We start from the raw sequence: 25,725 nt of genomic DNA, 5'->3' as shown, positions 1-25,725 counted from the left end.
AATGTGAGGATTGTGCAGCAGTCAGCATCAATGTGAAGGAGACTGAGGAAAAGACAGGAGGAGCTTGAGAGAGTGGAGATAGTAAGTTCATAAAAAGCACAAGGTAATCACACTTCTTAAATTAATCCATAAAATTTGGTCTGTGGTCAGAGACAGGAGGGTGAGTCTGTGAATGAGGCAGGTATGGAAATCCAGAATTTAACTATTGAGGAACCTCTGCCAGTGGTCTTGAATGAACTGACTACAGCTCCTTGGTCCACAGCAACATTCAAGTGGGGGGAGAAAAGAGAAATGTACCACTAATAGGATATAGCATAGATCAAGGAATTGATGTTGGTCTCTGCAGCAAAAACAAGAGTGCCCAACGGCTGTGTTTCACAACACTGTCAAGAAGCACAAGATCTTATCTGTGCTTGAGAAGGACTTGGAGTTTGAGGGGAAGGATCCAGATGTCATGGTTGATGTAGTTACCAATAGCTTAGGTAGTGTTTCTACAGAAGTAATGTTGAGGAATTATGAGCAGTTCAGAAGAGAAAATCCATAACAGCAAATGTGTTGTTTAGCAGCATTAATGTTGTCAAAGTAACTGGGAAAGGCCAAATGTATGCGTATTTAGGGAGAATTTATAAGGGGCTAGACTTTTAACAAGTAGAGCTATAGGTGAAGGTTCAAGATTGTTTATCTGTAGCTAGAACGTTCTCATTCGAAATAAATCATAATTAAAGTCATAAAATCATGGAGATGTATGGCATGGAAACAGATCCTTTGGTTCAATTCGTCCATGCCAACCAGATATCCTAAATTAATCCAGTCCCATTTGTCAGCACTTGGCCCATATCCTTCTAACCCCTTCTCATTCATGTACCTTCCAGTTGCCTTTTAAATGTTGTAATTGTACCAGCCTCCATCACTTCTTTTGGCAGCTCATTCCATACACGCACCAACCTTTGCGTGAAAAAATTGCCCCTTCGGTTCCTTTTAAGTCTTGCCCCTCTCACCCTAAACCTATGCCCTCTAGCTCTGGATTTCCCCAACCTCAAACTTGTCTATTTACCCTGTCCATGCCCTTTATGATTTTATAAACCTCTATAAAGTCACCCCTCAGCATTTGACGCTCAAGGGAAAACAGCCCCAGCCTATTCAGCCTCTCCCGACAGCTCAAACCTTCCAACCCTCGCACAACATCATTGTAAATCATTCCTGAACCCTTTCAAGTTTCACAACATCCTTCCTATAGGAGGGAGACCAGAATTGCACACAATATCCCAAAAGTTGCCTAACCAATGTCCTGTACAGCCGCAAAATGACCTCCCAACACCTATACTTAAGCTCTAACCAATAAAGGACAGCATCTCGTTGTTCAGCAACACTCCGCAGCACCTTACCTTTAAGTGTATAAATCCTGCCCTGATTTGCCTTTCCTAAATGCAGCACCTCACATTTATCGAAATTAGACACCATCAACCACTCTTCAACCCTGTGCCCATTTGATCAAGATCGTGTTACACTCTGAGGTAAACCTCTTCGCTGTCCACTACACCATCAATTTCGGTGTCCTCTGCAAACTTACTCACTTTGCCTTCAATATTCACATCGAAATCATTTACATAAATGACGAGAAACAACCCTCAACCACCACCCTCTGTCTTCTACTTTCAAGCCAGTTCTGTATCTAGTTCTTCCTGTATTCCATGTGATCTAACCTTGCTAAGTAGTCTACTGTGAGGAATGTTGTCGAATGCCTTGCTGAAGTCCAAATAGATCACGTCCACTGCTCTGTCCTCATCAATCCTCTTTGTTACTTCTTCAAAAAATTCAATCAAGTTAGTGAGATATGATTTCCCAAGCACAAAGCCATGTTGACTATCCCTAATCAGTTCTTACCCATCCAAATTCATGTGAATCCTATTCCTCAGGATTGCCTCCAACAACTTGCTTACCACCAATGTCAGGCTCACTGGTCTATAGTTCCCTGGCTTTTCCTTCCTGCCTTTCCTAAATAGTGGCACCACGTTAGCCAACCTCCAGTCTTCCGGCACCTCACCTGTGACTATCGGTGATCCAAATATCTCAGCAAGAGGTTCAGCAATCACTTCCCCAGCTTCCAACAGAGTTCTAGGGTATGCCTGATCAGATACTGGAGATTTATCCATGTTTATGCATTTTAAGACATCCAGCACTTCCTCCTCTGTAATATAGATATTTTTCAAGATGTCACCATCTATTTCCCCACATTCTGTATTTTCCATGTTCTTCTCCATAGTAAACACTGAAGCAAAATACTTGTTTAGTATTTCCCCCATCTTCTGCAGTTCCATACATAGGTGGCCTTGCCAATCTTTGAGGGTTCTTATTCTCTCCCTAGTTATTCTTTTGTCCTTAATGTATTTATAAAATCCTTCTGGGTTCTCCTTAACCCTATTTGCCAAAACTATCTCATGTTCCCTTTTTGCCCTCCTAATTTCCCTTTTAAGTATGCTCCAAGCCTTTATGACCTTCTATGGATTCACTGGATCCCTGCTGGACATATACTTCCTTCTTTTTCTTGTCCAAAACCTCAATTTCTCTAGTCATCCAGCATTCCCTGCACCTACCAATCTTGCCTTTCACCCGAACAGGAACACACAGTCTCTGGACTCTTGTTATCTCATTTTGAAGGCTTCCCATGTTCCAGCCATCCCTTTATCTGCGAACATCCACACCCAATCAACTTATGAAAGTTCTTGCCTAATACCATTAAAATTGGCCTTCTCCAAATTTAGAACCTCAACTTTTGAATCCAGTCCATCCTTTTCCATAATTTTTTAAAAAACTAATAGAATTACGGTCAATGGCCCAAAGTGCTCCCCCACTGACACTTCTAAGGATTCACTTGCCCTGCCTTATTTCCCAACAGTAGGTCAGGTTTTGCACCTTCTCTAGTAGGTACATCCACTTACTGAATCAGAACATTTTCTTTGACACACTTAACAAATTCCTCTCCATCTAAACCCTTAACACTGTGGTAGTCCGTGTCTATGTTTGGAAAGTTAAAATCCCTTATCATTACCACCATATTATTCTTGCAGATAACTGAGTTCTCCTTACAAATTTGTTTCTCAATTTCCCATTGACTGGGGGTGGAGGGGGGGGGGGGAGTCTATAACACAATCCCAATAAGGTTATTTCTCAGTTCCACTCAAATAATTTCCCTGGATGTATTCCCAGGAATATCCTCCCAAGTGCAGCCATAATCTGATCCCTTACCAAAAACACCACTTCCCCTTCTCTCTTGCCTCCCTTTCTATCCTTCCTGTAGCATTTGTATCCTGGAACATCAAGCTGCCAGTCCTGTCCACCCCTGAGCTACGTTTCTGTAATTGCTATGATATCCCGGTCCCATGTTCTTAACCATGCCCTGAGTTCATCCGCCTTCCCTGTTAGGTGTCTTGCACTGAAATAAATGCAGTTTAATTTATCAGTCCACCTTGTTCTCTGCTTTGTCCTGACTGTTTGACTCGCCTTTGTTCTCAACTGTACCATTGTCAGATTGAAATCTTTCCTCACTATCTCCCTGGGTCCCACCCCCCCACCTTACTACTTTAAATCCTCCCAAGCAGTTCTAGCAAATCTCCCTGCCAGTATATTAGTCCCCTTCCAATTTAGATGCAATCTGTCCTTCTTGTCCAGGTCATTTCTACCCCAGAAGAGATTCCAATGATTGCAAAATGTGAACCCTTCACCCGTGCACCAGCTCCTCAACCACACATTCATTTGCTCGATTCTCCTATTCCTATCCTCACTAGCTCATAGCACCTGGAGTAATCCAGATGTTACTACCCTTGAGGGCCTCCTTTTTAAATTCCTGCCAACTTTCCAAATTCTCCCTTTAGAATCTCATCTTGTTTTCTTACTCTATCTTTAGTTCCAATGTGTACAATGACCTCCTCCTGGTCCCATTTCCTTTTGAGAATATTCTGCACTGTCTCAGAAATATCCTTGATCCTGGCACCATGGATGGAACATACCATTCTGATTTCTCGCTGTGGGACGCAGAAACATCTGTCTGTGCCCCTGACTGGAGAGTCCCCTATCACAATCGATCGCTTGGAATGTGACGTACCCCTTGTTACATTAGAGCCAGTCTTGGTATCAGAAACTTAGTTGTTTGTGCTACGTTCCCTTGAGAGTCCATCACCCCCTACATTTTCCAAAGCAACATACTTGTTGAGATGGGGATAGCCATGTGAGACTCCTGCACTACCAGTCTCCCTCTCCTACGTTTTTTGGCGGTAACCCATCTATCTGACTGTATCTGCTGTTTTTCTCCCTTCCTATAACTGCCATCAATCACACCCCAACTCCTGTAAATTCCTCATTGCCTCCAGCTGCATCTCCAACCGAACCATGTGATCTGATAGGATTCGCAACCAAACAAACTTACTGCAGATATAATCATCAGTAACATGGAAATTCTCTCTAATCTCCCACATCTGACAGGAACAGCACTTCACTCTACTAAAGGCCATCTTTGCACCTTGACAATCTACAGAAAATAGCAATGTCTCACTGCTCTAAAAAACACTACTCCAGGCTAACTTTGTACCATTGTTTTATATTTTTGAATTTTAATCAAGAGACAAATCTCAATAAAAACATATAACCAAAAAGAACCCACTATACTCAACATTAAAAAAAAGACAGCAAGGTTACATTTAAAAACCATGCATTTATCTGCTCCTGTGCTGTGAGCTCTCCCATACAGGTTCCTCCAAGGTCAGCTGTAAATTTCACTGTTTGTCAATTTTTCTTAGACACATTCCAATGTCCAGAAATACTTGAACTCAAACAGCAAAGGCAGTAGCTGTGCAGATTCACTGCTATGTCAGACAGCAGTGAAATTTGCTCTTGCTTTCTGACAACCTATGTCTAAATGACAGTAATTTGGAGAATTTTGTTTACTTTTATAAAATTCTTGACTTTGTGATGACTTCAGGAATAGTGGGCTTGATTTCCAGCATCTAACCCAGTGAGGTGTAACACAGGAAAGTGTAGCTAAATTGTGCTCACTCCTTAAGAATGCTGTCTGTTAACAAATGTTAACAAAGCACTGAAAGAGTCAGTACAGCCTTCAAATTTTGTATGATTTGTGTCTTCCTGATTACTGCTGGGAATGTCTATAGTGGCAGACAGTTGCTGCCTAAAAGTGTACTTAGGTGTATGTAGATGAATAATAAAGCTGGACCACTAACTTCATAATGTTTTCTACTTCAGTAGCAATTTAGCAAAGAAAACATGGTCTCCAAATTACTGACTTTCCTAGGGTTCTATGGACTGCATCTGGGTTGCCATTTAGGCCGCCATTTAGGCCCTGTGCAAAATTCTCTGTCTATTTGATTTATAAGAGATTTTTAAAACCTTAAAAAGTATTCAGCAAGAGAAACAGCCTTTCTAAGATGAAGGGATCTGGCCAGTTAGTGGGAGAGCTATTGAAGAACCTATGCTGTTCGTTTGTGGAAAGGTGAGCTGAATGACCAGTCAGTCAATTACTGATGAGGCCACCAACTAGCCTTCTCCTCATATCAAGATCTGAGGGATGGCTGTTTCACCTAGTGAGGCTGCCAACCTTTCATTGACAGCTGTTATGGTTAATGCCACCATAGGAAAGGTACAGCTGCTGCCAGCAGGACTGACATTGGAATCCTAGGAATGTGGAGCAGCTGAAGACTGTTAAGGAGCTTGGTTCATATGACTGGGATTGCAGGGAGAATTATGTAGTAGAGTCAGCAACAAGGGCAGGTTGTGGTGCTCACTGGGTTCCCCTTTTCTTAAGATCAGTTATTTGATCAAGCACTCAGTCTTTCTGATCAAGGGGCACCCCCCACCAATAGAGGTAACAGGTAGCTGTACGGACTCTGCTCCTGTGGACACTGCATTCTGGCAGCTATATCCTAAAATAGTACTACAAATATTTAGACCAATTGCTCAAAGTTTCAAGATTGATCGTCGTCTGTGTATGTCCATAATTGTTGGAAAAAGAAGCCTCTGCAAATATATAGAAAATAAGACTGTCAAGCATAGAGGTGAAAACAATGACTGCAGATGCTGAAGGGCTTTTGCCCGAAACGTTGATTTCGCTGCTCGTTGGATGCTGCCTGAACTGCTGTGCTCTTCTAGCACCACTAATCAAGCATAGAGGTGAAGCAATCGATGCAGAGCAAAGTCCACAGGCAACTAACCGTTTCTCAATTGAGAAGAATTTGGAAATCAGAGTGATATTAATTGCTCACTGACTCTTGTGTAGTTCATTGAGCTTGCAACAGGTCTCTTATCTATCTTTTTGGCCACAGAGATTGTGCAACCTGTTGAAATCAAGCAGTGAAAGAAAATGTATCTTAAAACTGAAGTCAATAAGAAATTGGGGAAAGCTTGTCACTGATTGGAGTCATATTTAGCAGAAAGAAAAGTGGCTGTGGTTACTGAAGATGATTCATCTCAATTCTAGGATATCATTGCAGACATTCTTCATGTTGGTGCCCTGGACCCAACCATCTTCAGCTGCTTCAACAATGACCTCTTTCCACTATAAAGTCACGTGTGGGGATACTTGTCAGTGATTGCATAATGTAATCGCTTTTGCAATCCTTGGATAAAGAAAGCAGTTCGTGCCTGTAGATGGTAAGTCTTGGACCAGATCCAGGTTTGGACTAATAAATGGCAGGTAATAGAGTCATAGAGACGTACAGCACGGAAACAAACCCTTTGGTCCAACTTGTCCATGCTGACCAGACATCCCAACCCAATCTAGTCCCACCCGCTAGCACCCTGCCCATATCCCTCCAAACCCTTCCTTTTCATATACCCATCCAGATGCCTTTTAAATGTTACAATTGTACCAGCCTCCACCATTTCCTCTGGCTTCCACCGACACTCTCATTCGTTTGGCCGAACTGGTCCCCACCCTTAACAATTCCTCCTTCGAATCCTCCCACTTCCTCCAGACCAAAGGTGTAGCCATGGGCACACGTATGGGCCCCAGCTATGCCTGTCTCTTTGTTGGCTACATAGAACAGTTGATCTTCCGTAATTACACCGGCACCACTCCCCACCTCTTCCTCCGCTACATTGATGACTGCATTGGCGCCACCTCGTGCTCCCGCGAGGAGGTTGAGCAATTCATCAACTTCACCAACACATTCCACCCAGACCTTAAATTTACCTGGACTATCTCTGACACCTCGCTCCCCTTCCTGGACCTCTCCATCTCCATTAATGACGACTGACTTGACACTGATATTTTTTACAAACCCACGGACTCCCACAGCTACCTGGATTACACCTCTTCCCACCCTACTTCTTGCAAAAATGCCATCCCCTATTCCCAATTCCTCCGCCTCAGCCATATCTGCTCCTAAGAGGACCAGTTCCACCATAGAACACACCAGATGGCCTCCTTCTTTAGAGACCGCAATTTCCCTTCCCACGTGGTTAAAGATGCCCTCCAACGCATCTCGTCCACATCCCGCACCTCCGCCCTCAGACCCCACCCCTCCAACCATAACAAGGTCAGAACACCCCTGGTGCTCACCTTCCACCCTACCAACCTTCACATAAACCAAATTATCCGCTGACATTTCCGCCACCTCCAAACAGACCCCACCACCAGGGACATATTTCCCTCCCCACCCTTTCCGCCTTCCGCAAAGACCATTCCCTCCGTGACTACCTGGTCAGGTCCACGCCCCCCTACAACTCACCCTCCCATCCTGGCACCTTCCCCTGCCATCGCAGGAACTGCAAAACCTGCGCCCACACCTCCTCCCTCACCTCTATCCAAGGCCCTAAAGGAGCTTTCAAAGTTTTACCTGCACATCCACTAATATCATTTATTGCATCTGTTGTTCTCGATGCAGTCTCCTCTACATTGGGGAGACTGGACGCCTCCTAACAGAGCGCTTTAGGGAACATCTCCGAGACACCCGCACCAATCAACCACACCGCCCTGTGGCCCAACATTTCAACTCCCCCTCCCACTCTGCCGAGGACATGGAGGCCCTGGGCCTCCTTCACCACCCGACGCCTGGAGGAAGAACGCCTCATCTTCCGCCTCGGAACACTTCAACCCTAGGGCATCAATGTGGACTTCAACAGTTTCCTCATTTCCAAATTCCCCCACCTCATCCTAGTTCCAAAGTTCCAGATGAGCACTGTCCCCATGACTTGTCCTACCTGCCTACCTTCTTTTCCACTTAGCCACTCCACCCTCCTCCCTGACCTATCACCTTCATCCCCTCCCCCACTCACCTATTGTACTCCATGCTACTTTCTCCCCACCCCCACCCTCCTCTAGCTTATCTCTCCACACTTCAGGCTGTCTGCCTTTATTCCTGATGAAGGGCTTTTGCCCGAAACGTCGATTTTGCTGCTCCTCGGATGCTGCCTGAACTGCTGTGCTCTTCCAGCACCACTAATCCGAAATTATTTCCTCTGGCAGCTCATTCCATACACGTAGCACCTCTGCATGAAAAAGATCCCCCTTAGGTCTCTTTTATATCTTTCCCCTCTCACCCTAAACCAATGCCCTCTAGGTCTGTTCTTCCCCACCCCAGGGAAATGACTTTGTCTATTTATCCTATCCATGCCCCTCATAATTTTGTAAACCTCTATAAGGTCACCCCTCAGCTTCCTATGGTCCAAAGAAAACAGTCCCAGCCTATTCAACCTCTCCCGATTGCTCAAATCCTCCAACCCTGGCAACATCCTTGTAAATCTTTTCTGAACTCTTTCAAGTTTCACAACATCTTTCCAACAGGAAGAAGACCAGAATTGCATGCAATATTCCAAATATGGTCTAACCATTGTCCTGTACAGCTGCAACATGACCTCCCAATTCCTTTACTCAATACTCTGACCAATAAAGGAAAGCATACCAAATGCTTTCTTCACTGTCCTATCTACCTGCGATTCTACTTTCAAGGAGCTATGAACCTGCACTCGAAGGTCTCTTTGTTCAGCAACACTCCTGAGGATCTTACCATTAAGTGTATAAGTCCTGCTAAGATTTGCTTTCCCAAAATGCAGCACCTATCATTTATCTAAACTAAACTCCATCTGCCACTTCTCAGCCCATTGGCCCATCTGATCAAGATCCTGTTGTAATCTGAGGTAACCTTCTTCACTGTCCACTACACCTCCAATTTTGGTATCATCTGTGAGCTTACTAACTGTACCTCTTATGCTCACATACAAATAATTTATATAAATGATAAAAAGTAGAGGACTCAGCACTGATCCTTGTGGCACTCCACTGGTCACAGGCCTCCAGTCTGAAAAACAAACCTCCACCACAACCCCCCGTCTTCTACCGTTGAGCCAGTTCTGTATCCAAATGGCTTGACCATATTCAATAAGCAAAAGTTAACCATCACTTCTTGACATGCAATTGCATTACCGTTACAGAACCCACCGCCGTCAACATTAATTAAAAATGAAACTGGACAAACAATATAAACATAATGGCCACAAGTGCAGTTCAGAAACTCTTGACTCCCAAAGTGTATCCACCATCTATAAGGTGCAAGTCAAGAGTGTGATGGAATATTTTTCACTTTCCTGGAAGAATGCAGCTTCAACAGCCTTAAAGAAACTTGACATATATAGGGCAAAGCAACCTGCTGACTGGCACTCCAACTAACACATTTAAACTAACTACGTACACCACTGATGTACAGTAGCAGTTGTGCGTGCCATCTATAAAAAGCACCAAACCAACTCACCAACACTCCTTAAGCAGCACTTTCAAATCCATGACTTTTACCATTGAGGAAGAACAAGGGCAGAAGATCCATGCAACCACCACCACTTGCAAGGTACTCTCCAAGCCACACATCATCCTGATTTGGAAGTATATTGTTGTTCTTTCACTGATACTGGGCCAAACATCTGGAACTCCCTTCCTAATAGAACCATGTAGATCCCATGTAGCTCAATATGTTAGCTCACTGACAACTTTAGGGCAATTAAGCTTGGGTAATAAATACAAATACAGCTAGCAATGTCCACATTCCATTAACACCATGCAAAGGGGAAAGAACTCCAAGATAGGAAAAAAGAAAAATCTGTTAGAATGGAGGGTAATAACATAATCGTTAACAGATGGCATTTTCCAGGTTCCTGGCTCTGCAGTGGTAATATCAAGTCCATGTTTTTCACCATATGATATTGGTTTAACTTGTAGTGTACTTGCACATTGCAAATGTCAAGAGGGCCCCTAAATGAGTGAAATAATCCGATAAAACTAGGCTCCAGGGTTTCAACTTATATCTATAGGAGGAATGCTCCACAAAACCTGAAATTAAAGAAACAATCATATTAACACACAGACTTGTGTGTTATTAGACATAGAATGTTGAGTCTCAATTTTAGAAATATAAGTTCATTACAAACCTGAAGAGCAACAGAACAGCCTGTGGGAAGGTTTGAAAATTGTTGTTCCTGTTGATTTGAGTCCCATCAATCATGGCAATCTTACCAAACACCTACAACAATGAAACAATCAAAATTATATTGATCTACTTTACTTATGCTATATTATCTTGCCCCTCTATATCATCCTCTAGAAACATGGTGTTGAATTTTCTCATCCCTGTGATGGTGGGCACGTATGTGAGATGCTATAAAAATAGAAGGGAGCATTTCCCTTTCCCAGGGCAAGCAAGGTGAAAAACAATACGGCTACTAGAATCACAGAGGTGGGCAGTTAATTTAAATAATTATGGGCCTGTTTTTAAGTGGTTTAAAGTATCTATGTATTGGCATTTTCTCAGCAGTGGAATTGACACCATTCTATATAGAAGCTGCAAGCTCAATAGAAGGCTATTGGAGAGGCTATTTACTAAATACAAACTACATCAATGGCTGGAATGTATGCATTCCAAATTGCTGATGACACAAAGATAGGTAGGAAACTACCAGGACTATTGATTGCTCCAGCATTCATATTGTTCCTGAACTGCATCTGTGTATGATTATCTTCCATATGACTTGCAAAGGATTTTCAAAACTTGATGTATTCAGGGGAAATTAGGGTCCCTGTTTTTGCTACCTGATTAGCCAAACCACAAGTTAATCAAGTAGTGGCAAGGCCTTCCCCTAGAACCAAGACACCGAGATAGAGGGTTCACAGAAATATTATGGGTCAGGAGGTGGCCATTTGGCCCATCATGACTGCATTGGCTTTCTGGATAATGTGTTGCATTGCCTTGTATTTAAATAATTATTTAATGCTCTTTTGAACGCCTCATTGAATATTGCATTCTATACCCTAACTTCTTGCTCTGGGAACAAGTTTTTCTCAACTCACTTTTGCTTATTTTGTGAAATACTGTAAAACTGTGCCCTCTGGTTCATAATTTCTCCAATCTTTGTTCATATCTGAATTGTCTCATCACTGGAGCCACTCTCTCCATTGCATTTACATTCTTTCTATAGTGTGGTGTCCAGAACTGTACACAATACTCCATTTGAAGTTTAACCAGCGTCTTATGTAAGTGTCATAACATCTCTGCTCTTATATTCTGACCCTGTTCATGAAGCCAAGAATATTGTATGCCTTATTAACAGGTGTCTCTACCATTCCTGCCATTTTTCGTGACATATCCATAACCACACCAAGCTCTCTGCTCCTGCACATTCTATAAGATAGTACCATATAATTTTTACTGTTTCTCCATGCTCTTTGCACCAAAGTCTCTCACCTTACATTTCTCAGAATTGAACTTCATGTGCCACCTATCTGTTCACATCTCCAATGTGTCAATGTCCTTTTGAAGTTCAACATTGTCTTCCTCACCGTTTACAATTTTCCTAGGCTTCTGCAAACTTTTGATTTTTCTCCTGCACCTTAACAGCTAGCTCATTTACACATAGGAATCAGGAAAAGCAAGAGTCCCAATTTCAACCCCAGAGCTCTCCACTATAAACTTTACTCCAGCCCAAAAAAAATCCATTAACCAATACAGTACTCTGTTTCCTATCACTCAGCCATTTTGTATCCACTTTGCCAATTTCCGTTTTATTTCAAGAATTGAAGTTCCTCACAAGTCTGTTGTATGGCACTGTATTGAACATCTTTTTGAAATAAATGTACACCACGTTAACAGTCTTCCTCTTATTAATCCTCTCTGTTGCCTCATCCACCATGTCAGTTAAACACAATTTTCTCTTAATAAATCCATGCTGCTTCTTTTGAATAAGTCTATATGGTTACATGATACTATTAATTCTATCGTGAATAATTGTTTCCAGCAATGTTTCCATCACCAACATTAAATTGACGGCCTTTTAATTGCTGGAACTAGCTTCACAACCTTTTTTTGGAATACCCCAAAAATAAGGGAAGAGCCTTGGCAATTTCCCCTCTCTAGGTTTCACATACTGAGAGCTGCCTGCCATTAAGAGGCTGACAATTGTGCTCAACACCACTACTGGGAGGCGTGGTTGCTGCTCAAAGGCAGACATTGGAGTCCAAGGAAGGCTGAACGGACCAGGTCACAGCGTGGCATTTTGGGGAGATTGGGGTAACAGGGAGATGGTGAAGTGGAATCAGCAGCAAAGGAAGGGGTGGCTCTCAGCAGGATCCCCATACCTGATGTCCAGTCACATGATCAAGTGCTGAGTATCTTCAGAGTTGGGAATGATGACAGAGATTCAGGTACACAACTATCACACAACTATTACATGCCCTACCCGCCTCAAAGCTCACCACCATAGGGAGCAGAAAACTTTTTCCCAACATTTTAGGTTGATGATCCTTTGTTTGCTCCAATAATCCAGCACAGATGAGGGACATTCCCATCCCCATATGGTTTTAGCTCCTATGAATACCACCTCCCAACAGCCCGCAACTGGGTTAAAATCATTGCTGGTGGGATTAGGTGTTTAAATTTTTTTCCCTTTCTTTTTCCTTACCCCCATACAACTGCCTAATAGCGGTATTGCTTATATTTTTCCCAGCACCCATGATGTGTGTGCACAGGTGTGAGACACAGTGAAAGACAACAGGTGTGCAAATCTTTATTCAATTCCCACCACCAGGAAGAAAGGAAACACCCAAGTGATCAGTGACAAGCAGTGTCCGTCTCAAAGGGCAATGCTGTGTGATCAAACAATGAAGGGGAGGGCACGGATTAAATCAAAATAGAGTTGGAGGGGGAAATAATACACTCCACTCCCTGTGGTGCCCATCTTTTCCTGAAAATCTCGAGGGCGTTGGTGGCTACTGCGTGCTCCTTCTCCAGGGACAGCTGGGTTCTGACACAACCGCAGAAGAGGGGCAGGCAATCTGCCATTGTGGCCCCCCTCCACAGCCGGCTGCCTGGACCTTGTTATGGCCAGCTTGGCCAGGTCCAGGAGCAGGCCCAGGAGGAGGTCCTCTGACCTACCCTCCCTCTTCCGCACCAAGTGCCCAAAGATCAGGAGCGTAGGACTGAAGTGCAACCAAAACAGAGGAGAAGGTTTTTAAGAAATTCAAAAAGGAAGTGAAAGTGCCTACAAATTAGGTCTTTAAAAAGTCATTAAGTGACTACTTAAACACCTCAATTGGCAGTGAGGCAGGGAGGCTGACATGGAATTCCCATCCAGAATCTAATTCTGGCAGAGTTGGGAAGATGACAAAGATTCAGGTGCACAACTATCACACCTATTTACATGCCCTACCCACCTCAAAGCTCACCACCAGCGAGAGCAGAAATGTTTTCCCAACATTTCAGGTTCATGACCCTTTGTTTGCTCCAATAATCCAATTTATCTCTACAGATGTTATCTGACTTTCTGAATGTTTCTCGCACTTTTGGCATTTACTTGAGATTCCCAGCATCTGCAGTATTCTGCTGTTCTTTTTGAAACCTCAGTGTGAATACTATGGCAGCCCAGGATGATGAAATTTACCTTCTCAAAATTCTCAGTTTATTAAGATAATCATTTGCTTATTTGAATGTAAAACAATTGTATGACAGACTAAAGAGATCAAGTTTATACTCTATCATAATGCCTCATAATGTGTGTAGACCCATCATTAAAATATAAGAGGGCAACTGTCTCATATGGCATCAGGAATTGTGAAACATTGCACAAGGATCCTAAATCAGTACTATAAATATTTAGATTAAGTTGTAAAATTGACATAAAGAGTCTGCAAAGTGATATTGATTGATTAAGGTAAAAAAGTAACAAAAGTATAAAAAAATTATTATGGAGTATAACTTGGGAAAATGTGAACTTGCCTACTTTGGTCGAAAGAATAAAAAGAAGGATATTATTTAAATGATAAAGGTAAAGTCACCACAGTCTACGAGACGTAGGGCTGTCTGTCATTAATGTCACCATACCTCAGATGAGGAGATAGGTTCAAAAGTACGAGCATTATGCTAACTTTAGCCAATATGGGAACTGAATGCATCTGCAACTCCTCAATGTAAACCAGCCATCCATCTAACTGAGGTAATGTCCTTATTTAAATGATATTTTGATCTCCTCATTTACTTAATTGCATTAGAAGCAGTGCAGAGAAGGTTGGTTGATTCCTTAACTGAAGCCATTGTCTTATGAAGAAAGGTTAGACAGGTTGAACTACTGTCCATTGAAGTTCAGAAGAACAAGAGGTGAGTTTATGAAACATATGATATTCTGGTTTTGTTAAGCAAGGGTTGTATCTTGCTAAATTAATTTCTTTGAGGAAGTGACATGGAGGATTGATGAGGACATGCTGTTGATGTTATCTACAGTATAACCTCGAGTATCCAAACATCAATTATCTGAACAAGATCTCAAGGTCTAGTAAAAACGGCTTTAGGCACCTCAGCATTCAGTTATCAGTTAAACGGCATTATGGCGTGCATTGCCAGATAACCGAGGTATGTTCGATAACCGGCAGTCAAATTACCGCTTGTTTATGAACAGATCGGTAATCTGAACGATCAGTTATCTGAATAAAATACTCCCCACCTATCTCATTTGGATAATCGAGGTTGTACTGTACGTGGATTTTAGTAAGTCATTTGACAAGGTCCCATGTGGCAGACTGAATAGAAAACCTTAAAATCCACAGGGGAACGTGCCAAGTTGGGCCCAAAATTGGCTTCGTGACAGGAAATGAAGGATAATGGTGAATGGATGTTTTTGTGATTGGAAAGTAGTTTCCATAGTGTTCCACAGGGCTTAATGTTGAGTTCCTTAGTGTTTGTGATATATTTTAGTGGTTTAAACTTAAATGTAGGCGGCATAATTGGGAAGTTTGCAGATTACACAAAAATTGGACAGGTAGTTGGTAATGAAGAGGATAGCTGTTGCTTCAGGATGATATCAATGCTTTGGTTCAATGGGTGAAGAAGTGGCAAAAATAATGTAATCCAAGGATGTGAGGGGTTATGTCTTTGGGGATGGCAAATAAAACAATGGAATACTGTAATTCTCATCCGAAAATTCATGGGGTAGTAAGCTATGTGGATGATAGCCTTACATTACAAGAAGGTATAGATGGACTGATCAGTGGCAACTGAAAGTCAATCTAGATAAATGTAAGGTGATGCACTCGGGCAGGACAAACGATGCAAGTGAAAACATGATGAATAATAGGATCTTGATAAGCACTGAAATCAAAGGGACCTCGGTGTGCATGAACACTGATCCTTAAGGTATCAGGCCAGATGGATAAAATGATTAAGGCATGTTTTACACTTTATTAGCTGAGGCATAACATTTAAGAGCAGGGAGGTTATGCTGGAACTGTAGAAAAGGTTGGTTAGGCCACAGTTGGAGTATAATGTGCAATTCTGAAATCTGAAAAGAGAGAGAAAAAAAACACCTGTTTATTCTGTTGGTGCACCATGAGGCATGAAATGACCCTTTGTATGCTGTAGCTTTTCTATGATTCTATTTGTCACCCTGCTAGGCTGATGTTAGTATTGATTTCCTGCAATTATATATTCAGAAACCAGATGCTATCATCTTTGGCTCCTGTCACAAACTCCATCTCATAGTATTTGTTTCTAATCATCAAATGGCTAGCGTCAGTGGTGAACCAGAGTACTTGCAACTTTGGCTTCCCATCTGACAAAGATGAGCTTCTGATAGCAATAGCTCTGGTTTCTGCCTCAATCTATGTGCTGGCTAGATCCATACCCATGATTTTATTATCTTCAAACATAGCCATTCTAATTCTGTTATGGCAGCCTCTTACCTTTATACTTGCCATAAACCTGAATTCATTCAAATTCTGTTGTTCATATTCCTTAGTTGCACTGAAGTTTCATTCACACACCACAACCCATGTCCACTGACCTCTACTGACTTCTGGATTAGTATTCATCAAATTAAAATTTTTAGAACTCTTTCAACTCCCTCCATGGTCTCACCTCTCTTGAGTCTATGCTACCTTCTTCAGATCTGTGAGAACGCTAGTGTTCTCCATTTCAGCCTCTTATGGTCCCTAATATTTATTGGTTCATTATTGTAACTATGCCTTTAGCTGTCTTGGCCAAAGTTTTGGAAATCCTTTCCTAAATTTCTCCATCTCTCTCACCTCCTTTAGGATGCTCCTTAAAACCCACTGTTTTGACTAAGCATTTGGTTTTTCTTTCCTAAAGTTTCCTTCTATGGTTCAATGTCTGATCATGTCTGATAATGCTTCTGATAAGTATTTTGAGGCTATTTATTATGTTAAATTATTATTGTTGAGCAAATTATTACATATTTTGATTGAATTCTCAAAAATACTGTTGTCACATTTTTGAGGATATTGTGCATTTGAATATCTGGTGCTCATGGGAAGAAACAGGCAGGTTTTCCTACATGACTGTGTTTACAGTAGGAACATTGTGAATGAATGGATTGATGTATCATCTTTTGATTAGGTTTTAGAAATTAAATGGAGAGAACTCCATGGTTACCAACGGATCTGTTATCATTAGTAATGAGAGGTGGGAATAGATTTACTGGTTCTGTCAGTAATAACAAGTCCAAGATCTATTGATAGTTTTCAAGTTCCAGGCAGAGTATAAACATAATTTGTTCTGACTGATGTATGGTCACATATGCAATTGAATAATGCTTGTTCTGGAAGGATACTGTTTGTCATAATGGAGCACGATATAGCTTCTTGCACCTAGTAGCCAGTGTTGTATGAGCTTCCTCAGGCTAGCAGCTATTTATTAATTCAATATTATTCATCTACATATTGTATTGTATAAATCTATATTGGACAAAACTAAATAATCAGTTTCACATATGTCAAAAATTAACCATAATAAAGGCAGTGGCCAGTTGGTACATTATACAATACTTGTTGTTTTCTTACCACACGATATATGAATTGGTGCTGAACAAATGTGATGATGTATCCTTAGTACAAGGTCACTTACTTGCATTCCAATCACAGCATAGATGAAGAACAGCATAACAATTAGAAGAGCAACGTATGGCAGTGCCTGTAATGAAAGTGAAAATACCATTAACTGACTTTATTGACCGCTGGCTTTAATGCCTTGACTATTGCAAATAGTAATATCTGTTGAACAAGAATGAATATCGAGATAAGAATGTTTTGCTCCATTGTGAAATAAAGTTGCTGTTCTCTGGTAGCATGGATAGTGAAGTAACAGGTGGGTTCCTGTCTATTTTTTGTAGGTTTTAAACTTCAAATTGGAGATATGGGGATAAGATGAGCATTTATTGCAGGATCAAAAGAGGTTTGGCTCACAAAGCTGGTATGAATAATTGTGCTATTGATATAGGAAATCAAAACAAGCAATTATGCATCTTCTTCATCAATGACAGAAACATTGTTACTAAGAAGTGTACAGTCAGTAGCAAGGAATATGAATTAAGAATGTTTACTTTAATCGTAAATTAAGAACTGAAAGCTAAATAAAGCAAAAAGGAATTGGAGTTGAGAGACAGAGATGAATAAAAGTAAAGAAAAATACATTTTTTCTAAGTTTCCAACATCAATTCAAATCAAAACGGGGTTCTGGATGTAGGTTTGCTCACTGAACTGGAAGGTTCATTTTCAGACATTTCGTCACCATACTAGGTAACATCTTCAGTGAGCCTTCGGACAAAGCATTGCTGACAATTCCTGCTTTCTACTTATATGTTTGGGTTTCTTTGGGTTGGTGATGTCATTTCCTACAGTGATGTCATTTCCTGTTCTTTTTCTCAGGGGTGGTAAGTTGGGTCCAAATCAATGTGTTTGTTGCTAGAGTTCCGGTTGGAATGCCATGCTTCTACGAATTCTCATGTGTGTCTCTGTTTGGCTTGTCCTAAGATGGATGTGTTGTCCATCTTCTCAATCTCCTCAACCTCCTCAATCTTCTCAAAACTCGCTCAAATCAAAAGGATTGAGACTTTTCAAAGTTAATTTTCAGAGAAATTGTTTGTTAGTAATTAAGAATCAGCAGACCTATATAGTTTACTTTTACTTGAATGGATCAACCCAATCACTTTCTGGCAAACTTGGTCTGTATCCATCAGGTAGAGGGGATCTTAAAAGTTGAGAAACATTTCAGACACTAGAGACATTGGAAATCTCAAAGGATGCATTAGCATCTGAAGACTATGTCCACCCATTGCTGTGCAGACACATTAACACTGGTGAGCTGTTGCATGTGTAAATGGTGTGGCATAATCTGGTGAGTATACTTCACAGATACATAGGAGGAGATAATGAAAACAGTAACAGCTATAACCAATCCCAAGGTGCTTGTGATGCAGTATTAGTGTCCTTACCTTTGAACCCAGAGTCCTGGGTTCAATCCCACTTGCTCAAGTGGTATGTCACAATGTCTCTGAAAAGATTAATTAAAAATGTTTCTACAGCTGCTCAATTTCATGCAGATGGTGGACCTAGGATGCCATTAACAAAGCAGGAGAGGGACTGGCTAATGTATCAAATCTGTGAACATCTGTTTAGGTTTCCAGAGAGTGAAGCCCCGTGTACAAATGTTAAAGGATTCCATCTGTGACATGAGTGGTTAATTGTTTTCGGACATGTAAATGTATAATGACCTTGATTTAGAGACTGACATCCTCATGAAGACATATATGGAAAATAGAACTAACTGGATGCAGGGGTTACGGGCATTCAGACCCTAGCCTCATCTATGAAATCAATAAATTGATGAATGGCTGAGATGGGCCTGCCATGCATCTTTCCATTGCCAAAGCCACAACCACTTCAGGTGACTACATGAGTGAATGTGAAGCCTTAAATGGTTGTGGAAAACCAGCTTTAAGGCAATGTGGGCTCATTTCAAGGATTTACAGCTGAAGATACCTCCTCAGTTCCTCCGACAGTGACAGGAATGCTAGATTGTGTTCTGATGACTGAGATGGCCCTGGCAGAGATGCAGGTGGCTCCAAATATGCCAAATCCCAGTAAGATTTAAAAACCCAGAAGATTTGGGATACATCAACCTGCCTCCACATCAATGCAAAGCTCAGGTGGACCATCCAATAGAAATTATAAGCATATGCCGAAAGCCATAGATTAGTACTTGGGTTCATTGGATGGTGTTATTATGTAACATGTATACTAACGTAATATTTAATATAAAAAGTTGTTGAAATTAAATTTATAATTAATTACATCTTTATTTTGAAACAACAGTTGTCAAGATGTTAAAACTGATGAGGATATGGCCTGTAAAAAGGCAAGACACTTGACAGTACGCGTTTATCTGATGGACAATGCACATTTCAGTCATATGGTATTTGGTTCTTTTCAAGAAAAAGAACCTAACAATGGGTGATAAGGATCGCTGATGACAGGTTAAGAATCACACCTCTGGGAAAGAGATTCTTGGCTCAGCATCCTTTTCCACTTGCCCTTAAACATCTGCTGATCAAAGAGGTATGAAACTCCTGGCCATGTATGTCTATGTCCTGTGGCCTACACCCCACACCAATCCAGGAGCACCTGTACTGGATGGCAGCTATTGACTCTAGTCTTCCACTGAGATATTTCCTTGGCTCAACATTATTCTTCTCTGGAGTGTCAATGCACAGCAGACAGTAATCATGTGGGACACAATTAAGGGTACATATTACATATTTCATAAACCTTATCATCAACATATCTATGGTGTTCTTGATGGTGGCCCTTGTATAAGACAGTAAAACTGTAAGGTATAGGAACTGAAGAAGGCCATTCAGCCCATTGGTCTGATAATCTTCAACTCCCAACCTGTCTTTTCCTTTGCAGTCATTTGGTAGAACTTATTTTTTGTCCCCTATCTGTGTGTTGGAGCAGTGTTGAGTGTTCAGAAAGAGTTCAGAGAATATGTCTTGTCTCACAGGATCAGCCACAAAGGTGGTTGAATGAGCTGAGGTGATTGGGATTGTATATATATTCTTGGCAGCTTCCTGAAAAACTCCTACATGAACTATTTACAATCATTACACACTGTACTTGTGAAAATGCAGTCATGGATGTAAAACTGATTGCCTTTTCAGTCTAACTGACCCTGATAAGCAATAAATTTGATACATCAGCCAGCTCAGTGGTACAGGGGCTTATGATCCTCTTTGAGAAACTTTCGCCTGCTGATTAAGAGATGATTCCTAAAATGACCTGTTAGCATGCAGAACTGAGTGCCAATGTAACCTTTAAGATGATGAAGTTAATAAGGTGATAAATGTAGTAATCACTGCCCAGTAGTCTCAACTTAGAGTCATAGAGTCATAGAGATGTACAGCATGGAAACAGACCTTTCGGTCCAACTCATCCATGCCAACCAGATATCCCAACCCAATCTAGTCCCACCTGTCAGCACCCATTATTTTACCTAATTCTTTCATCACCTCCTTGAAACTATGGAGTGCAACTGGAAAAGTCATGCAACCGTGGCTAATTTGAGAAGTTATTAGATTAAAAGAAGCAGCTTACAACATCACCTAAAAAGAATGGTAAAGCTATGGATTGGGAAGATTTAAAAAAAACATCGAAGAATGATCAAGACATTCTTAAAGGATGAGAAAGTTGAAGATGAGACTAAACTAGCATGAAATATAAAATCAGATTGTAAGAAATTTACATGTAGAAACATGTGGGATCCTTAGAGACAGTAACAGAAGAATTATAATGAGAAATAAGAAACGGCAGAAGTCTCAAAGATCTTTCTGGAAATTGTGGGAAATTAAGAGTCTAATGAGAGTGAGAAACTTAATTAATATTAAACTTAATTAATGTAACTAAAAGCCAGAACTTGGCATCCTACATTACAAATTTGTAAGAGAAGTGGCTGCATTGGCTTTAATTTCCCAAATTCCTCTGTAGGCCAGAACCATCTCTGTGGATTGGACCCATTTGTTCAAGAAAGGAAGAAGAGAGAAAAAGCAGAACTCCAGTCCCAACCTGACATCAAAGTACTGAAAATTGTAGAATCTGTTATTAATGATAAGATTATAACAGAAAATCACTATCTGGTTCATAAATTCAAATGGATTTATGATGGAGAAATCATACTTGAGAAAACTATTAGTTTTTTTTGAGAGCATAATTAGTAACATTGATAAAGTAGAAAGAATGAATCTAGTAAGTTTGGATTTTCTGATGGATTGGATAAGTAGTTCTCAAGAAATTGTTCCACGTGACAAGAACTAATGACATTTCAAATAATATAATAGTATGGATTGAGGATTGATTAACAGGCAGAAATCAGGGAATAAGAGTAAACAGGTCATTTTGGGGATTACAGAGTGTAATCTGGAAATCCACAAGGATTGGTGCACAGGTTTATACAACTGATTTAGAGAAAGGGGCCACTTTTAATTATTCAAGTTTTCTGACTGTGCAAAACAAAGTGGGAAAATAAGTTGTGAGGGATGATGTAAAGAGGCTGAAAAGAGATAAAGACCAATTAAATACATTTTGAAGAAGGTGGCAAATGGCATATAATGTGGGGAAATATATAATTATCCACTTTTGTAGGAAGAATGGCAAGGTGGTTTTTTAATGTACATAAATATTAAATGCTCGTATTCAGGTGGCGTTGGGAGGTGAATTTGGGGGTGGGGGAGATCTATCCTTGTTTGTAAATTACAGTAAGTAACCACGCAGCTACAAAAAAGCAATTAAAAATGCAATTTGCATGTTAGTTTTTTTGCAAGGGAGTTGGAGGGAAAGAGTAAGGATTCTTTTCTGCATGAAATAAAACTTTGGTGACCTGACACCTGCAATACCTGTATATGTTTGGTTGCTTTGTCTAAGAAAATGTATAATTACCTTGACAGTCACCAGATTAATTCCTGGGAGGGGAGAAATTTCCTTCTGAGCAGTTTATTAGAGTAAGTCTTTATTCTATAGAATTTAGAAGAGGAAGACATAATGTAATTGAAAATTTCAAATTCTTAGAGACTTAACAGGATAAATGCTGAAAGACTGTTTCCCCAGGCTGGAGAGGCTGGAACTAGTGAATGTAGTATCAACATAAGGGATTAGAAATTTAAAACTGTTGTGAAGTTTGTGAATCTTTGCAATTCTCTACCTCAGGGAGCTGTAGAAAATCAGTTGATGAGTATTTTCAAGGCTGAGATTATTAACCTTTTTTAGACACTATGGGAATCAATGGATTTGGCACAGTAGGACAGGATAGCTCGAGCACATGAGTTGGGAGTTCAGCCACAATCATATTGAATGGGACAGCAGGCTTGAGGGGCTGCTTGGTCCCTCTTGCTCCTGTTTAAGTTCTTATGTTTTGCTGCATCAGGCAAGGCATTTCTTTCACCAGCCTCATGCAAAACTACAGAATAGAAGTCTTTCTCCCTCATAAAATGATACAAATGTGGAAGATCAAATGTTTCATTCAGATAAATACTTGCAAATATCTGGAAGCAGCTAAAGTCAAGAGACATGAGCCTTGATGAAATGCAAGTCCTGCAATTTTAACTGGTACATTTTAACATCAAACAATATTGAAGGGTGGAATTTCTTTTTATGCTGATATGGAGTTGGGCTTAAAAGTGGGTGGGAGGTACTGCTGCTTGGAGGGGGTTTGGATTTTTTTACACTGTTGTGTTGTTGAAGCTCATTGTGTATTGTCAAATTTTAGGCAGGAAGATAGGAAGTTCTGCTCCCTGCCAGGACCTTTTAGGTTCCAACGTCTGGATGCACCCAAACAGCACTTCACTCTCTGCAAGCCAGGAATATCATTCAATCTCAGCTTGCCATCCCAACTCAACCCAAGAGAAATCAGAGGCCAGATAAAAAGTGGCACTAAGACCTTTATGATGTCTCCACAGATGTTCTCCTGAAGGCTGTCCATGAGAGAAAGGAAGTTGTTCTTTTCTCTCAGGGTGGCAACATGATGCCGTCCTGAATGACAAAGACACTTAGACATAGATAGCTGTAGAGCTATGTGCCCACAGGTGGCTCCAGTGTCTCCACAGAATGAATGATCTACTAACCTCCACAAGGTTATGTACAACTGTCCACTCAATGCTTCATGCTTTTATGAGTTAGTGTTGTAACATTGCCACTGGAGAGGTCTGTCACACAGGAGGTTGGTCACTACAGATGACTTGTACAAAGAATATCTGTTACTTCATTGCAGATACCAATGTAGTGCTACTTAGAGTCATAGAGATGTAGAGCATGGAAACAGACCCTTCGGTCCAACCTGTCCATGCCGACCAGACATCCCAACCCAATCTAGTCCCACCTGCCAGCACCCGGCCCAATTCCCTCCAAACCCTTCCTATTCATACACCCATATACGACTCTTAAATGTTGTAATTGTACCAGCCTCCACCACTTCCTCTGTCAGCTCATTGCATACACATACCACATGAAGAAGAGCTTATGCTCGAAACGTTGACTCTCCTGCTCCTCCAGTGCTGCCTGAACAGCTGTGCTTTTCCAGCACCACACCTTTTTGACTCTGATCTCCAGCATCTGCAGTCCTCACCTACACATGGTTACATTCTGGTGAGCACAACGCTGATATGGGCCCACAAATATAGAGGAAGAAATGGCCGAGGTCTCTGAAACATGGAGGATTGTTGGAGAACAGGCCCTTGCCATGCCAGCTCCAGATGATGAGCCTCTGGACTCACATTAATGAGCTGATGGAAAGACGGAGGTGTTATGTATACAGTTGGAGGTGCTGTTCCTTTAAGAGAGCTGGTCAAGTGACCTGGATTGACCTTAGGTTCAGTCTAAAACCAGCTGTGAAGGTGACAGCATCATCCATAAAGTGTTCCTGTTCAGACGTAAAATTTGTCAACCTAGTATATAATTCCTGGTTCCAAAGGAAACACCAACATAACAATAGAAAAGCAGGAGAATGTCTGGCAGAGGTGCCAGAGATCCTGTACATATTGGAGTGATAGGTTGAGCAGTCTGCCCAAATTCAATCTGATGTTGTAGCTCTAGCATCTGAGCACCTAGTTGTCTCCCTAAAACATTTGGTGGCTGTCACGGAGAGCCAGGACCAGCAGAACTTTCAGTATCTGCCAGAAATGAGTGGAGAGCTTCACACCATTACTTGAACCATATCTGCATTTACTCACTGGATGGGCAAAAGGGAGCAGAAGGATATTGACCTCCCTCTAGGTGCTCCATTCTCTCATGGTTTCAGAGAGGTGCATTATACATCAACAAGTAAAAGCAGTGACAGACAGGCACCCATGGGCTGTTACCTCAGGAGATTCCAGAGGTGCCCCAATGTACAACATCCCTTCTTTCGGGGCCATTAGGTCAGACCAATCAGGTTGCATCTGGATGTGCAGGATATACCCAGTAAACCATATAGTTCTGCTCTTCCTCTGTTCCCATATCCATCCAGATCCTCATGCCCAGCCTCAGCCTTACAAGCCCTTTATACAATGTAACTGTTCTTTTTCACAATCTTACACAGCTAAATGTTCTATTGTATTCCTCATTCTAAATATGCAACTCTCACCCTTTCTTATCCCCCCCCCGCCATATGTTGTGACTCTCACACTGCCTTCCAAGTTCCTCCCCTAAGTTCCTCCCCTAAGTTCCTCCCTTGAAGTGCTTCCAACACCATTCTTTAAGTTATCCTCCTTCCCATCCCTTTCTACCTAATTGACCTTTATCTGAATTTCCTCAGTTTTGATTTCAGTCCACCTACCTTTCCTGGTCAGGTCTGCTCATGTCAACCAGTATGGCTACCTCACTTGGGTAGGCCTCATCCCTAATTCTGTAAGCATTTAATACAAGCAACCATGCATATGATTGATACTTATTGTAAGGTTTATTAAACCAGACAGGCTTCACTGCTTTTTATGGCATTTCAAAAATATACTTGATTCTTAAATGTCATCTGTAAATACATACATAATTCTAAATCATAATTGAACAAACTTTAGGAACTTTGACATTTTCTAGAGCTTCTTTACAGTTGCAAAAAACAGAGGAATTTTCAATTTATGTAGGAGACTATTTATGTTTATTTTGAGGCACCAAGAGGGTCTGTCTACTGAACAGACCCTTGTTATACTTTGGCAGAAAGACTTTAGACTACACCCTTTCCCATTGTGCCTTGGCAGCAGTTGTCCCAAGCTTTAAGGCATCCCTCAGCATGTGGTCCTGGACCTTGGAATGTGCCAATCGACAACACTTGGTTGAGGTCAACATCTTGCACTGTAACACCAAGAACTTTCCTTGAGTTGATGGTCTTCCAGGTGGAGTTGATACTTGTCTTGGTATGTATCTCGGGGATCAACCTG

At 41.2% G+C, this 25,725-nt stretch overlaps 1 protein-coding gene across 1 annotated transcript in view; it reads right to left on the bottom strand.

Annotated features, from left to right (window-relative positions):
• Positions 1–25,725, bottom strand: part of LOC140458125 (voltage-dependent L-type calcium channel subunit alpha-1C-like) — a 151,593-nt gene that overhangs the window by 119,469 nt on the left and 6,399 nt on the right. The window contains exons 2-3 of the mRNA XM_072552232.1: positions 17,397–17,462; positions 10,426–10,517 (exon numbers count right to left, since the gene is read on the bottom strand). Of these exons, the coding sequence (XP_072408333.1) occupies positions 10,426–10,517; positions 17,397–17,462 (158 nt within the window). The remainder of the gene's footprint in view (positions 1–10,425; positions 10,518–17,396; positions 17,463–25,725) is intronic.

The sequence above is a fragment of the Chiloscyllium punctatum genome, chromosome 32 (assembly GCF_047496795.1).
Source record: "Chiloscyllium punctatum isolate Juve2018m chromosome 32, sChiPun1.3, whole genome shotgun sequence".
Taxonomy (NCBI): Eukaryota; Metazoa; Chordata; class Chondrichthyes; order Orectolobiformes; family Hemiscylliidae; genus Chiloscyllium; species Chiloscyllium punctatum.
Note: the sequence above shows the minus strand (reverse complement) of the source record. Positions and strands in the feature narration are given on the sequence as shown.